Genomic DNA, 14,589 nt, shown 5'->3' on the forward strand with positions numbered 1-14,589 from the left:
CACATGGATTGGTGAACAGCTTTGGAAAGTTTCAGCACACTCAGAGACTCTTGGGAGCCAGTGGCCTTCCCACATGCAATGCGCCCAGCCTGACCTGAGCTTTCAGGCATACCGGCCCTTGCATGAATGGCCGGTGTTGGATCAAACTTGAGCTGCCACTGCGGTGCGCATTGCGACGTTGACGATCAACTTCGCCACGGGCACGATGCGGCGTGATCCAGAAGTGCAATGGATCCTTTTAGTTCCTGTCGTGATGGTAATAAATACGCTGGTTTCCCATCAATTACTCGACCTGTGCCGTACTCTCCATTCAGCTATAACCTGATTGTCGGGTGTGGTTTTCAAAACAGTACCTCGTGGGATAACAACTCACAAAAACGGAAAGCTCACCCCGCCATCACCAACTACCCCGCAATTCTACTGGAGGAGCTGTCCCACCTTCCAACCCACCTCAGCTACTGTACCTTACTCAAGACCCCATTGCATCACATTCTGCCCAGATGAACCGAGGGGAGCAATTGGTTGTTTACTAAGTACCATTCAACTTTGATCCCGCCACATCCGTACGTCTCAACCCTTTGTCCTCTTTCACCTCACCAACACGTTCACCGTCTCACAATCTAGCAATCGGTTCACACAGGATTCGTCCACACAAGGAACATCAAACAAAGACAACCCCCCAAAGAGTCAACAAACGAAACCATGGTCGAACGCGCCAACAAGCCTAAGACGCTCTCGTCGACGCCGGCCCTTCCGCCCCAGGCGACCGTGACGTTTTCGGACGACAACTCGCGCGTCATCGCCGAGCTTCCCACGGGTGAGCGTGTCGAGGTGCTCCTCTACGGCGCGACCGTCATCAGCTGGAAAGATGCCTCGGGTGACGAGAAACTGTGGCTGAGTGAGGCGGCCAAGCTGGATGGTAGCAAGGCTGTGAGGGGCGGGATCCCGCTTGTCTTTCCGGTACGTATCTGCTACATTGTCTTTACTTTGTCCCTCGTTTCAGGCGCTCGATGGGGGTTTGTGTTGTGTGTGTGTGTGTGATTAACCACCATCTAGGTCTTCGGCTCAGTTCCCGACCATCTCAAGACTAAGGATCTCCCACAACATGGGTTCGCGCGTACCTCCCGCTGGGAGTTCCTGGGCAAGTCAACGTCTGAGTCTCTCGAAGGCGAGACCACCAACGATCCGTCGGTGAAGCTCGACTTTGGCCTCAGCTCAGGGGCGCCGGGGCTCGACCCCAAGGCCGCCGCACATTGGCCCTACAAGTTCAACCTCATTTACAGCGTGACACTTAACCGCGAGAGCCTGACGACTAACATCCTCGCCACCAATGACGATTCCCAGTCGTTTGAGTGCCATGTGCTTCTGCACACCTACCTGCGTGTCAATGTATGTCCCAGCCACTTTTCTATTCTTGACTTATAGCAATTTCTTGGTTCTCACACTGACAACCCCAGGATATTACCGCCGTCTCCGTTACCGGCCTCGGTGGTGCGCAGTACGTCGACAAGGTCGACTCGGCAAAGACCAAGACCCAGCCTACGGAAGGACCTCTGACTATAACTGGCGAGACCGACCGCGTGTACACCCCCGCGGAGAACACCGTAACGGTATCCGAGGGTTCCACGGAGAAGTACCGCGTTACGCGTGATAAGTTCAGCAACGTGGTGGTCTGGAACCCGTGGATCGACAAGGCTGAGGGGCTTGCCGACTTTGCGCCCAAGGATGGATATCGTCAGATGCTGTGCATTGAGCCCGGCACGGTGGACTCGTGGCAGACGGTCGAGGCGGGTGATGCGCTTGCGGGTGCCCAGACGATCTCGCTGGTTGGTTGACTTGATGGGCGCGGGGGCGAGGGAGCAACCGCGGCAACAGGAAAGGGGGATGGGAGTAGGGGTCGAGGAACGGGGGCAAGGAGTGTTTTATGATCAACGGCGTCTTTTAGTGTAAGGAGGGTGTGATGTCTGAAGAAACAGAATTCGTATGTTTGGCGAGGAAGGTATGAATAGATGGGCCAATTAAAGCCAGCAATAAATGAAAGAACTGGTGGAATTTTATCGGTTATTCACCAGTACCGGCGGAAATGTTCCATGATCATTTTATGGACCCATTGGTGAACCCAAAAAAAAAAACGTCCCATGAGTTCGTCTGCTTAGGGTTTTAGTTTTGTTATTTCCCAGTTTTTATCTGTTGTCCGATACAAACCCCCTTCCCGTCATCACTCCTTTCCAAATCAAACTTCACCATTCCCATTCCGCTCAGTCCGGTAGTGGTCAGCGATGAGGAAGGCAAGCTCCAGCGCCTGTTTCTCATTCAGGCGCGGGTCGCAGAAGCTGGTGTAGTTGGTGGACAAGTCATCCTCGGCCAGATTCTCACTACCACCGAGGCACTCCGTGACCGGCTCGCCCGTCAATTCAAGGTGGACACCGCCGAGGTAGCTGTTTTGCTCCTTGTGGATGCGCAGCGTCTGCTGCAGTTCGCTGAAGATGTTGCTGAAACGCCGCGTCTTGATCCCGCAGCTGACCGACTGCGTGTTGCCATGCATGGGGTCGCACTGCCACACCACTGTGCGCGCGTACTCGCTATCCTCGACCGCGCGGATGTGCGCGGGCAGCAGGTCAGCCACCTTGTCGGCGCCGTAGCGCGTGATGAGCGTGATCTTGCCCGGCTCCCGCTCCGGGTTAAGCGCGCGCAGCAGGGCGAGGAGGTCGGATGCTGGGGTCGTTGGGCCGACTTTGACGCCGAGCGGGTTGGCGATGCCGCGGAAGAACTCGACGTGTGCGTGGTCTAGCTGCCGCGTGCGGTCGCCGATCCAGAGGAAGTGGGCGGAGGTGTTGTAGTACTGCTTTTTCGGCGAGGTGGAGGTGGCTGAGGGGTCGTCGAGGAGGCGGGTCAGGGGCTCTTCGTATTCGAGGAGCAGGCCCTCGTGGCTGGTGAATAGGTCGACCGTGTGGAACTTTTCGTTTTCGGCGCCGATGGTGTGCATGAAGCTCCGCATGTCCTTGAGGAACTCGACCGCCTTTTCGTACTTCTCCTTCAGCGCTGGGTCGCGTACATGGCCGAGGCCCCAGTCGAGGGGCTTGCTCAGATCGGCAATTCCAGACGCAATGGATGCGCGGATGTAGTTAAGGGTTGCAGAAGAGTGGTGGTAGGCCCTGGGAGAAGTTAGCGGGAGGTTTCTTTCTTGCTTCATCTGCGTTTTTCCCTCTTTCTCTCGTTCTGGAGAGTTTCAATGTTCTCCCGGACCACAAGAAACAACGTACTTAACCAGCCTTTCGGGGTCCAGCTGCCGCTCGTCGACATGGTAGCCGTTCAGGATATCACCCCTGAAGGACGGCACCTGGCGCCCGTCGACTATCTCCATGGGGCTGGAGCGCGGCTTCGCATACTGGCCGGCCATGCGACCAATGCGAACAACACGCTTGTTAGCACCCCAGAGAAGGACCAAGCTCATCTGCAGCAGGAGCTTGATCTTGGACTCGATCGCATCCTGTTGGCAGTAGTCAAACAGCTCGGCGCAGTCGCCACCCTGGAGCAAAAAGGCCTTTCCCTGGGCGACATCGCGGAGGTGGTTCTTGAGCTCGGTGATCTCGCGCGGGTGAACGATAGGTGGTAGCCGGTGAAGGGAAGCGACGGCCTTTGCGAGAGCGGCCTGGTCTGGGTACTCGGGGCACTGCTTGATGGGCTTAGACCTCCACGAGTTGGGTGTCCACTCGCCGGTGTGCCCGTTCGTTTTGGTTGGTGCGGCCATGGTGTTGTTTTGTTGGATGAAAAAGAGCTTGGGCGACTAAGCTTGTCTGAAAAGAACAAACATGGGACAAGTTGACTCTCTCTTGTTCTTGTTTGTTGTTGGTCAAGTATTCGTAATTTTGGTCGTCAACTTCTGGCGCAGTAACACGGCAGCACCATGGAAGTTAAGAGCACCTTCACGGTGACACAAAAATAAGCGTCTCGCACCCCAGATTTCGGAGACTTTTTCAGCCCGGCTTATGAAGGTGAAATCGAGAGTGGCGGCCAGGTTTTGGGAGCTCCATGGTCACTGTGAGTCAAGAATGCGAACAACTTTCTTCTTGAAAAGGGATGGAAACAAACTCAATCGGTGCATTGGCCAATAGAAATGCGCCCCGCTTGCCTAAGCGGGGCAAAGTTTGCAGCCATGGGCCATGCAGGTGCGTTCCGTCACAAAGGACCCCTCCCCCCACTAAAAGCCGCTAAAACGTTCACCCAATTTATTTCGGGTCGCTCCAGGACGCGGCACAGCCCAGGCGTGAGACAGCTCAACCCCCCTCCAACTAGGTATTCCGTACAGTAATACTTCCCATCCCAACCCACCTAGCTCCCAAGCTCTGCACCGCAACCAACAAGGCACAATACGCACATATTTTTCGCACGCCATGGCCGAAGACAGACAGCCCGCTGATGTTGTGGAAGGTGCCACATCAGGCGACGTTGAGGACGAGGTCCAGCCCACCGCCAAGTCCGCTGAAGACCGCAAGGCCGCAGCGGCCCTGTCCAAACTTGATGCTCGCGGGGATGACGAAGGGGCTGGCCGCGAGGTCGACCAGGAAGCCATCAAAAATGCTATGAGCTCTTTGGGTGGTGGCGGCGACAAGAAGAAGGAGACCAAGACGGTCAAGGTAGATGCGGCCGACGTCAAGCTTCTGGTTAGTTCCTTGCTTGTCTTTTTTTTGGGTCTTCTTTCCCAGCTCTACCTCAATTCGGTGTTTCTCACACACTTTACTCACACACTTTATTTTTCGTCTATCCTAGGTCGACGAGCTCGAGCTGCCTAAGATTAAAGCGACCGAGCTTCTCAAGTCCCATGATGGCGATGCCGTGAAAGCCCTGAGGGCCTACCTACAGCCCGCTTTCTAAACAAATCTGACGAAATGGGGGAGGATTAATTCAAACGCTCGCCACCAATAGATGCCGCTACGGCGAGCACGCGGGGCTCGTCGCGTGCTGGGCTGCGCCACCGGACCAAAACCGCAATGGCACAAGACAAAGAAAGGGTAGTCAGCGGCGGAGGATGGTATCCTCCGATGCGGCCGTCAGCTTCCTCCAGCTTACTATGACACCGAGTTTCAGCACGGTGGTTTCTTCTCTGCGAACCAGTCCGATTGTGATGGGCCATCAATAGTTCGCTCTGCATACCGGAGGCCTCAATGGGGAAGGACAAACACAAACGCACTTTGTTGTTGCAACCTGTCAGGATTGTTTTGCATGATTGGATGAACAACAGGGCGCGGGTCACTTGCTCGAGGGATAGAATATGCTGTATCATTACCTAAGGTAAAAAGAGAATAGACGTCCTTGAAGAGAATGCGTATCCTCAATTCATGCTACCACATTACCTTGATAGAGCATTTTTTTAAGGTGAAACAAAAAGAGTCAAACACATTATCCCGTTTGATCATTTGACAGACTACAATGAACGAGTATTCAAGGGAATGATATTGGAGTGGTAGGTATATAACTAGGAAACAAGAACACAAAAGAGAGACATCACGCTTTGGCAATCCAAACCTCCCCCTCCCCCAGTTCTCGCTTTCAAATGCTCTGACGAAAAAAAGGAAAAAAGAAAACTAATACTAGCTGTCGCACACTCAAACCGGAGACTCGGCATCCAGCGTCGCGAGCGGCACATACCCCCCATCCTTCTTGCTCCTTTGCCTCCCAAACAACCCACCGACCGCCTCCCGCAGACCTCCAAACAGACCCCAACCCCGTCCCTTCCTCACCACACCACCGCCCGTCTTCATCTCGGCCTCTACCTCGTCCATCCACTTCGGCCGCTTCCACAGCTTCAGGAACAAGCTGCTAGTCACCACCGACACGCTGCTCGCCGCCATGGCCGCGCCCGCCATCATCGGGTGAATATGGAAGCCCAGCGGGAGGAAAAGCCCCATGGCAAACGGCAGACCGACAAGGTTGTACATGCACGCCCACAGCAGATTCATCTTGATGCGGCGGAAGATAGAACGCGCCAGGCTCAACGCCGCGGGAATGTCCATCAGGTCGTTGGGCTTCATGAGCACCACGTCTGCGGCCTCCATCGCCACGTCGGTACCGCTGCTCATCGCGATGCCGACGTCGGCTGTCGCCAGCGCCGGTGAGTCGTTGATCCCGTCACCCACCATGGCCACCACCGCGCCGGTGTCCTGGAGCTGTCGGATGATGGTTTGCTTCTGGTCGGGCGATACGCCCGAGTACACGTCGTCAGCGTCGATGCCGACCGCCGCGGCTACGGCGAGTGCTGTGCCGCGCTGGTCGCCGGTGACCATCGCTGTCCGCACACCCATGCGGTGGAGAACCGCGATGGCGGCGGCCGCGCCGTCTTTGATGGTATCGGAGAGACAGAGGTGGCCGGCGTAGGTGCCGTTGATCGCGATGAAGATGTTGGTGGTACCAGCATTTGATTTCGTGGATCGAGCGCTGTTGACCTGTTCCGAGGCCTCGACGGCGGTGCGGGGGACAGTCACGCTGTTCTCCTCGAGGTACAGCACGTTGCCGATCAGGACCTTGTAGCGCGTGCGGTCGTTGGCAATGGCCGGCTCAACATATGCGCTGATACCCTTGCCGACCGCGGCAGAGAAATCACCAACACTCCCCTCAATAGTTGCGTCGGGGCTAAGGCCGAGTTCCGTCTTCGCGGCCCTGAGCATAGCTTTACCGATGGGGTGCTCGCTGCCCATCTCTGCCAGTCCGACGATGGCCCACCAAGCCCGCTTGCGCCAGTCTGTGTCGCCCCAGGGAGAGGCCAGGCTCGCCTTGGCCACGCTCATTTTGCCGTAGGTGAGGGTCCCCGTCTTGTCGAGAACGACCTGGTTGATCTTGGTGGTTGTCTCTAGAGCTGCACCGCCCTTGACAAGAATGCCGTTCTCGGCTCCCACTCCAGTTCCCACCATGACAGCCGTGGGCGTGGCCAGGCCAAGCGCGCACGGGCAGGCAAAGACGATGACTGAGATGCAGAGCTTGACGCAAACCATGATTTTGCCGCCGCTGGCATCTTCCAGAAAAATCTTGGGGGGGTTGGTCAGAACGTGGCTCAGTACCATCCACACAAGGAATGTCATGAGGCCCAGAAACAGAATGGTGGGGACGAAGTAGCCAGCCAGGGTATCGGCCAAGCGCTGGATCGGAGCACGGTTTGTCTGCGCATCCTGCACTAGCTTTACAATTTGGCTAAGCTGGGTGTCACGGCCGGCCCGGGTAACGCGGAAGTCGACCCTGCCGTGGCCATTGACAGTACCACCGATCAAGAAGCTGCCCTTTGTCTTCTGGACAGGCATGGCCTCACCGGTGACCATGCTCTCGTCCACATATGTCTCTCCGCGAACCAGGACGCCGTCCGCTGGGATCTTGTCGCCCGGTCGCAGAATGACAATATCGCCCACCTGGATGAGTTCGGTGGGGATCACTTTCTCGTCCGCTGCGTTTCCATCGAGAGCCTCCTTAGGTTCCTCGGTGCTAGCCTCACCGTTCCACCCTTCAGCAGCCTTCTCGGCAGCAATGGGATCGGCGTAGATAGTAGCCATGGACGGGGCCAACGACATCAACCGGGACAGGGCCTTCGAGGTCTGCCCCTTTGCCCGGTTTTCCAAGAAGCGGCCGAGGGTGATGAAACTGATGAGCATTGTACTCGTGTCAAAGATGGTACTCGGTCGAGTGTGGGGAGGGAACAGGATGGAAACGATCATGGCCATGACGCTGAAGAAGAAAGCGCAGGATGTGCCCAGAACCACCAACACGTCCATTGTCGGCGAGCCGTGCTTGAAAGACTTCCAGCCCGAGACGTAGAATCGCTTTCCAATACCAAATTGAACGGGTATTGTCAAAGCCATACAGACGATATCGCCAAGGTACAGGCCAGGGAAGAGCCGAATCGAGCCAAAATCCAGGGCCGGGATACACATGGGAATGACCATGCTGATGAGGAAGACAGCGACGGCGAAAGAAGCGGACACTTGAAACGCCCGCTTCCACTCCTGGATCTCCCGGGTTTTGGCCAGGGACTCGAGCTGGGCGCTGTTGTCGTCGTTGTCTGCAACCAGGGCGTTGTACCCCAAGCTTTCAACGCTTTCGACAATAGCCCGCAAGCCCGTCACATTGGGAACGTGGGTGACCGTGAGACGAGACGAGCTGAGGGCAAATCGCGCGGTTTTGACGCCAGGCAATGCGGTCAGTTTCTCCTCGAGGGACTTTGCTGCGGCTGCATCCGAGGCACCATAAACCTTGAACTGCGCTGTCGAAGCACCGGCCCCCTGGTCAACTGAATCGAACACTGTCGAAAGAATTCTCGCGTCGAAGCCCCGGTCTTCAATGATCGTGGCAATCTTATCCGCGGGGAGTTTCGCCGGATCGTGTGTAATGACGGCCCGTTCCGCGAGCAAGCTGATATTAAAACGAAGGAGACCCTCGACGTTCTTGAACCCCTCTTCGACGGCGGAAGTGCAAGCTCCGCACGTCATCCCTTCGATTGCAACTGTTGTAGTCGCCGCGGAAGCGGTTTTCGTGCCTTCGGATACCGCGCCGGCCTCCTGGTCTTTCTCCGTGCTCTCAATCACTTCGGCGTCGAAGCCCCTGTCCTCGATGATCTCACGGATGGCCTCAGCGGTCAAAAGCGCCGGGTCGTGCTCGATCACCGCTCTTTCTGATAACAATGATATGCTAAAACTCTGAACTCCAGACACCTCCTTGAACCCTCCCTCCACTGCGGACGTACACGCGCCGCACGTCATGCCCTGAATTCCCACCGTCGTAACCATCGTCGCGGGGCCATCCTTGGCAGGGAATTGGCCGAATGAAGCACGAGGCGCGATTGGCGACGGCAGATCTGTCGACAAGACTTCGGCGTCGAACCCACGATCCTCGATGATCTCTCGTATTTTTTCGGCCGGTATCCGTTGCGGATCGTGAATAACCACCGCGCGCTCCATTACTAGGCTGACTGACACACTGCCCACGCCATCGACGCCCTTGAAGCCAGCTTCAACTGCCGATGTGCACGCGCCGCATCTGCAAACATTAGTTAGGCTTAGTCTTTAAAAAATCAGCCTGTGATGCATAACTCACGTCATCCCTTCCACCTTAAGCGTGGTGGTCGCCATGTGCGCCGGCGGTGCCGCGAGGGACACCTGAATGTTGGAGGGCGCCATTTTATTATTTTCCTTCCAAGCCCGTATTGCTCTTTAGCCGCAACACCACCAGAAAGGTTGCGATGGTGTGGGGATGGGGATCCGCCCGGTGCGACTCAAAATCGCCGAGATCGCTCGATCGGTTGAGAACGGTCGTTATAACATTTGGATGCGCGTCGAATGGTGTCGAGGCCGTCGGGGAGTAAATCCTCTTTGAAAGAGAAGAGGTGGGACGGGGCCAGCTCCCGGCGATGGCAGTCCGCTTTTGTATGGGGAGAATAAAGAAAGGCTCCGGAGAGAAAGAAACAAGTGCCTGAATCGGAATTCCTGGTGCGCATCTCCGGCAGCGACGGAACCAGGGTTTGTCAGCCCGTTCCGGCTGGTCGCGCGCCGGACACCCCCTGTCGAATACGGCCACAGTGCGCTCGACTGTGGAGCCAGGGGTCAATTCTGCAGCTTTGGAACCTGAGGGGCCATTCGCTCAGAATGATCTGATCGTAGGTACGAAGTACTCCGTGGCCTGTAGGTACGGATATTTTTACGACTTTCCCTTTGAAGCGCTTCCAACAGCATCATTCTATCTACTTCCAGGTTTGGCTTTGGGGAATACACTGCTGTGGAGTCTCTCCCATCTAGTCCGGAATGTAGCAGCCCGTCCCCCACGAAAAATAGCGCAGGAAAAGTCGGCTACTCCTCAAGTTTCCGTACACAGGCCTACAGAATTCAAATCTCGTGAACTCTGTGAACTCGTCTTCTCGCGCGTGGCAAGGCTTAATCTTAAATCGTTCAGCTAGATCTAGCTCTTCTCACAAAAGAAGTAAAACGCCCAAAGGTGCGATTTTGCATCATTGCCGATCTCCGGGATGAGGGATAGCGCGGGACCCGGCAGTTTGGGGGCGTCCCTGGGAGCCGTGGGGCGACAGGAAAAGAGTCTGCTCGCGGCGCCAGTCACTCCCAAAGCTGGTATTCTTGGAAATAATTTACTGTCATCTTGTTTGGGGGGTCACAAGCCCATCTGAAATAGTAATCAGGATCCAATAGTTTTGCAGGCTGCAAGGCACCTGCTCCAACCAGTTGCGAATCCGTAAATTATTGCACACCGCGGCCAGTGGGGGCGCCAGAAAGCGCACAGTGCGCCCGCCGGCAAGCTTGCTGGGAATAATGAGAAGCGATGTTTCGCCAAGGTCGCATGTCCAAGAGGACAAAGAAAACGGACGGCCGGGCCCAAGAAGGAGGGCTCTATTGTGAACGATTGGGAGGGTGACCCGGTTGTACTGTGGTCGCTTGGCGGCCAGGAGGGTCTGGGGCGGTTCAGGGTAGGCGTCAAACAGATCTGAAGCAGCCCTCGCGCAGAGGCAAAACACCAGACGAAGGACAGTGACCTTTCGCGGGGTTGGAGGGGTGGAAAGCCTTGTCGCTGGGGCTTTTTGAGCTGCGACGAGACTTGGCGCTGTCGATCAGGGACATCCCGCGATCGGCACGTGCGAGGTGGGATGGTGACCACGTATTTTACAGTCAAGCGTATGGGTACGTAATCGTATAGTACGAGCTACGAGGATGGAGCTTGCCTTCAGCCTTACCCCAAGCACCCCATTTGATGCCCCACCAACGAGGCTGTAGCCTGCAAGGGACCACAAACAACAACCCAACAAACTTCCCAACTCTTTTTGGGCTCGGCGAGGAAAAAATTTACTGCAAACTCCCGGATTTTATCGGTGGCCAAGTCCCCTAGTCCTTCAACTCAACGGAAATGGAGCAGGCCAAGGCACTAAACGCGCTTGAGGTTTGTCATTATCCCCGCCCTTTACCTTTGACAAATCCGCCGGGTGCCCATCGACACTGAACTGGGTCACCGTTTCTAATGAAAGATTTGACTTAGCCATTCCTAGCTCTTAGCAAGTCGGCCACTTCTCCCCGCGCTGCTGCCGACTTGATCTTACGTGCCACATCGGCCCCAAACACATTCATCTTCACCGAGCTCCTCCAGACCCCCCAGATACAGGCTCTTGCATCATCTGATGAGTTTGCATCTCACTTGACGGTTCTCAAGATTTTCAGTTATGGCACTTATTCCTCGTACAATTCCACCGCCCGCCTTCCAGAGCTCAACGATGCTCAGCGGCTGAAGCTCCGTCAACTCTCTCTTTTGACCCTCGCCAAGAAGGACCAGGATAGGAAAGCTGGCGACGCCGGCTCCCCAGCCCTAGACTACACCTCTCTCCAAAATTCTCTCGGGCTCGAAAGCCGCCAAGCCCTCGAAGAGCTCGTCATCAGCGCCGTCTATGCCGGGCTCATCAAAGCCCAGCTCAATCCCAAGGCTTCACTCGTGCAGATCAACAGCGTCTCGCCACTTCGTGATGTAGCCCCCACTTCGATCAGCAGCTTGCTCTCGAGCCTTCATGCCTGGGCTGGGCGCTGCGAGGCCACTCTCGAATCTCTCTCTTGCCAGATGACTCAAGTCCGTGCCGACGCCGACCGGCGTGCTGCCCGCTCCGCGGCTCGCGCGTCAGACCTCGACCTCCTCATAAAGAAGGAGACATCGGGTGGGAGACCCTCTCAGTTCATATCATCATCTACTAAGACACGCGCTGCCACGTCCGCTGCTGCTGCTGGGAACATCGCTACCCCTCGCAACAGCCGCCGCAAGGGCTCGGCGCAAGCTAGCAGCGGCGCCGGCATAGCCAACACTACCACTACTACCACTACCACTACCACCACCACGAACAACGAGATGAACAGCGTGCTGACGGTTGGCGGCGGCAGCAGTATCCTCACACCCGGCGAACTCGACCCAGGCACAACAAGTCCCGACGGGGGGAGCACGCCGCTTCTCGAAGTAAGGTCCGCTGTCAAGCGTAGCAGCGAGGATATGACCGCCGACGACAAGGGTGTGGAAATCGAAGGCCAGGGGTCAGCTAGTGTGGGTGAGACGGTCGACGGGGCTACTGACGGGCCGGAGCCGCCGGCAAGTAAGCGTAAGCTTGACGGGTAGTTGACTAGACAGGCTCATTGGTGGAAGGGGAGATGGTGCAAGACAGACCACATAACTCAGCATTAATTCTGATGTGGGGGCAACAAATACTACTATCACGATCCTACTCGTAGCTCAAGGTGCAAAAGTGTGATCGAGTGCGGTTAACCCACTCCGGCTCGAGAGCTGTTTCTCTAGCTAATTGACAAGGCCCATAACACATCGGTTGGGGCACGGGATATACCGTACATCAGTAGTGGCGAGAGTACAGCGAAGAAATCAAGATAGCATTAGGAGAAAACAGAAAAGCCGTCGAGCAGTGAAAGCCAGGAACTCCGTCTCTCAAGTCAAACGAGAAACAAGGAGGAAAAACATGATCACTCCCAGCAGGTGAAAAATGATGGGGAATGAATTATAATAACAAACGCGCCGTATCCTGAACACCCCAAACAATTCCCCCTTTCTAGCTAGCGCCTCCCTGTAATGATGAGAAACTGGTGTTGAGCGGCTTTAGCTTCTTGAAGTGCTAGCAAAAGCTTGAAAATCATCGTGACGGTCGTAATTCAAATGCTGCTTCCCCGGTCCCAAGTTGTTTGAAGCAGGATATTGTGACTAATCAGATTGGGAGCAAGACCAGCTCACAACCTCCCCGTGAGCCAAAATCAACGAAACCTGCTCCCCTCTTCAGAGTCGTTTGCCTGGAACCAGAATGAAGAGCACACAAAGTGCGGCATCGATGAGGACCGTAACAGTGAGTACCATGATTGCGCGGCGTGCAAGAAGCTTGCGAACGTAAGGTTCTCGCACCCGAGCAAAGTTGAACGGGGTGTACTCGCTGAAGCCAACAAGGGCGAGGATGGGGTCGAGAGAATACTGATACGAGGCGAGACAGTATACGCCGATGGTGAAGGGAAGAATGAGCTGTACCACAATCAGTAACGAAGAAAATGTGGGAATAAAAACCAACGAGGTTACATACCCAGAGTCGTACCAACCGAGACTCGTCGAGGAAGATCAAGATGAATGCAGCCCAGAAACCACCAAACATCGACACAAGCCCAAGAATGAGGCGCAGGATCAGGGTTGGGGGGATCAGGTTGCCAAGCGCCTTCATCCTCAGAAACCCCGGGAAAGCATCGCGCTCCATCGCCTGGAAGACGTAATCCTTCGCGACATCGAAAACCTCTGGGTCATCTCGGCCAAACTGCTCGATTGCTGTCGTCACATCCTGAGTGATGGAGCCTGGCAGGGTGATTTCGCGTTCAGCGCCCGGAAGAAGAAATGTGTAGAGAATCTTCTCGGCAGAGGCTCGGATATCCTGTCGGGCAACCGTGTGCGGAGGAGAGTTGGAATCGGTGTTGAACTCGCGAGGGGTGCTGACATTCGTGCTGGGCCGATTTTGTCGCACATCGCTGCTGGCGGGCGAGTCATGATACTCCCTGTCCTCACGCAAGAAGGCCGACATCTGCGCGTCCTGATCCTTTTCCTTCTCCGTCGCATACATCGAAGGGCCCGGGACACCGTGGCTGAGGTCGCCAAGTCCCTCCAAGATGCCGGATGATCGCTTAGAAGTTCTGTCTAGGTCGGGCGTTCCCACCAGGACAGACCGGCGAAGCTCACGCACATAGTGACGGCAGAGGGACATATGCTGGGCAACATCGAGCCTAGGATCAAGGTTAGCAAGGTATGTAAATGTGTACGATTGAGACCGGGCCGACAAACCAAAAGTCGAGGTAGTCAACGGAGCGCTGTTGGTCCCGCATGTAAATGTAGAACGAGAATAGGTCGACTGGCGGGAGGGTGCGCCGACTAAGAACCTCGAAAAGGGTGGGCAGCCGGTTCCGAGTGTAGTCGGGTTGAGGGGAGGGACTGGATGCCGCCGGTGCCGCCGGTTCTGCAGCCATCTTGATTGAAGTGGGAGTCGATGTTCGGCAAAAATATGGACTGATGAAGCTAACAAAATAACGATGGTAGTGATCGGGAGGTCAGGTCGCGTCAATAAATGTGTTCGAAATCGCTCGCAGACGAGAGCCTTCCGGCGTTGTGGTGCCTCCAGTTGCTGCGGAGATTGCGCTGGTGTTGCACGGCGAGGTTGTCAAACCAAGTTGGAGTGGTGAAACAGGGAGGTTGGAGGTTCTTCTCGCTCAATGTGCCGTTAAAAACGAATGTGGGGGTGCGCACAGCGCACACAATAAGGTATTGTTCTGTGAACCGTTGACAATTGAAATGGCGTTCGTCCCAAGGAAGCTCGCGAAGAAACCATCGAAGGAAGGCACGCGGTTGCCCCGTGCTCGCGACCAGAATGTCTGATGAGCAACAGGTGGGTCTCGTGGAATCCGAGATGAGGTGGAGCCACAACCGTTTGCTCATCTCAATGAGGATGCAGGCACTTTAAAATTTCCACCAGCTGTATGGCAGTGTCACACCAGCCACTAGACACACCAGGGCACCAGCCACAAATATTACGTGGGGCACAGCGCG

General features: G+C 55.8%; 6 protein-coding genes across 6 annotated transcripts; 3 read left to right on the forward strand and 3 right to left on the reverse strand.

Moving 5' to 3' along the window:
- Positions 1-702: 702 nt before the first annotated feature.
- C8A04DRAFT_8818 (galactose mutarotase-like domain-containing protein) lies at positions 703-1,835 on the forward strand (the record flags this gene model as incomplete). The annotated part of the gene is made up of 3 exons (XM_062785249.1): positions 703-960; positions 1,057-1,389; positions 1,458-1,835. The coding sequence occupies 3 exons, from the start codon at positions 703-705 to the stop codon at positions 1,833-1,835; spliced, it is 969 nt and encodes a 322-aa protein (XP_062641214.1).
- A 398-nt stretch (positions 1,836-2,233) lies between these two features.
- C8A04DRAFT_8889 (DAHP synthetase) lies at positions 2,234-3,751 on the reverse strand (the record flags this gene model as incomplete). The annotated part of the gene is made up of 2 exons (XM_062785281.1): positions 2,234-3,155; positions 3,264-3,751. The coding sequence occupies 2 exons, from the start codon at positions 3,749-3,751 to the stop codon at positions 2,234-2,236; spliced, it is 1,410 nt and encodes a 469-aa protein (XP_062641215.1).
- Positions 3,752-4,394: 643 nt separating this feature from the next.
- Positions 4,395-4,875, forward strand: C8A04DRAFT_24401 (uncharacterized protein; the record flags this gene model as incomplete). The annotated part of the gene is made up of 2 exons (XM_062779131.1): positions 4,395-4,664; positions 4,771-4,875. 2 exons carry the CDS (start codon positions 4,395-4,397, stop codon positions 4,873-4,875), a joined length of 375 nt encoding a protein of 124 aa, XP_062641216.1.
- A 731-nt stretch (positions 4,876-5,606) lies between these two features.
- On the reverse strand, positions 5,607-9,158 carry C8A04DRAFT_8737 (E1-E2 ATPase-domain-containing protein; the record flags this gene model as incomplete). Its single annotated transcript, XM_062785225.1, has 2 exons — positions 5,607-9,018; positions 9,076-9,158. The coding sequence occupies 2 exons, from the start codon at positions 9,156-9,158 to the stop codon at positions 5,607-5,609; spliced, it is 3,495 nt and encodes a 1,164-aa protein (XP_062641217.1).
- Positions 9,159-10,887: 1,729 nt separating this feature from the next.
- On the forward strand, positions 10,888-12,129 carry C8A04DRAFT_24403 (uncharacterized protein; the record flags this gene model as incomplete). Its single annotated transcript, XM_062779132.1, has 2 exons — positions 10,888-10,920; positions 11,017-12,129. The coding sequence occupies 2 exons, from the start codon at positions 10,888-10,890 to the stop codon at positions 12,127-12,129; spliced, it is 1,146 nt and encodes a 381-aa protein (XP_062641218.1).
- A 663-nt stretch (positions 12,130-12,792) lies between these two features.
- Positions 12,793-14,012, reverse strand: C8A04DRAFT_33938 (RGS domain-containing protein; the record flags this gene model as incomplete). The annotated part of the gene is made up of 3 exons (XM_062782658.1): positions 12,793-13,029; positions 13,088-13,772; positions 13,831-14,012. 3 exons carry the CDS (start codon positions 14,010-14,012, stop codon positions 12,793-12,795), a joined length of 1,104 nt encoding a protein of 367 aa, XP_062641219.1.
- Positions 14,013-14,589: the final 577 nt, after the last annotated feature.

The sequence above is a fragment of the Dichotomopilus funicola genome, assembly GCF_033296635.1.
Source record: "Dichotomopilus funicola strain CBS 141.50 unplaced genomic scaffold C8A04scaffold_2, whole genome shotgun sequence".
NCBI classification, from domain to species: Eukaryota; Fungi; Ascomycota; class Sordariomycetes; order Sordariales; family Chaetomiaceae; genus Dichotomopilus; species Dichotomopilus funicola.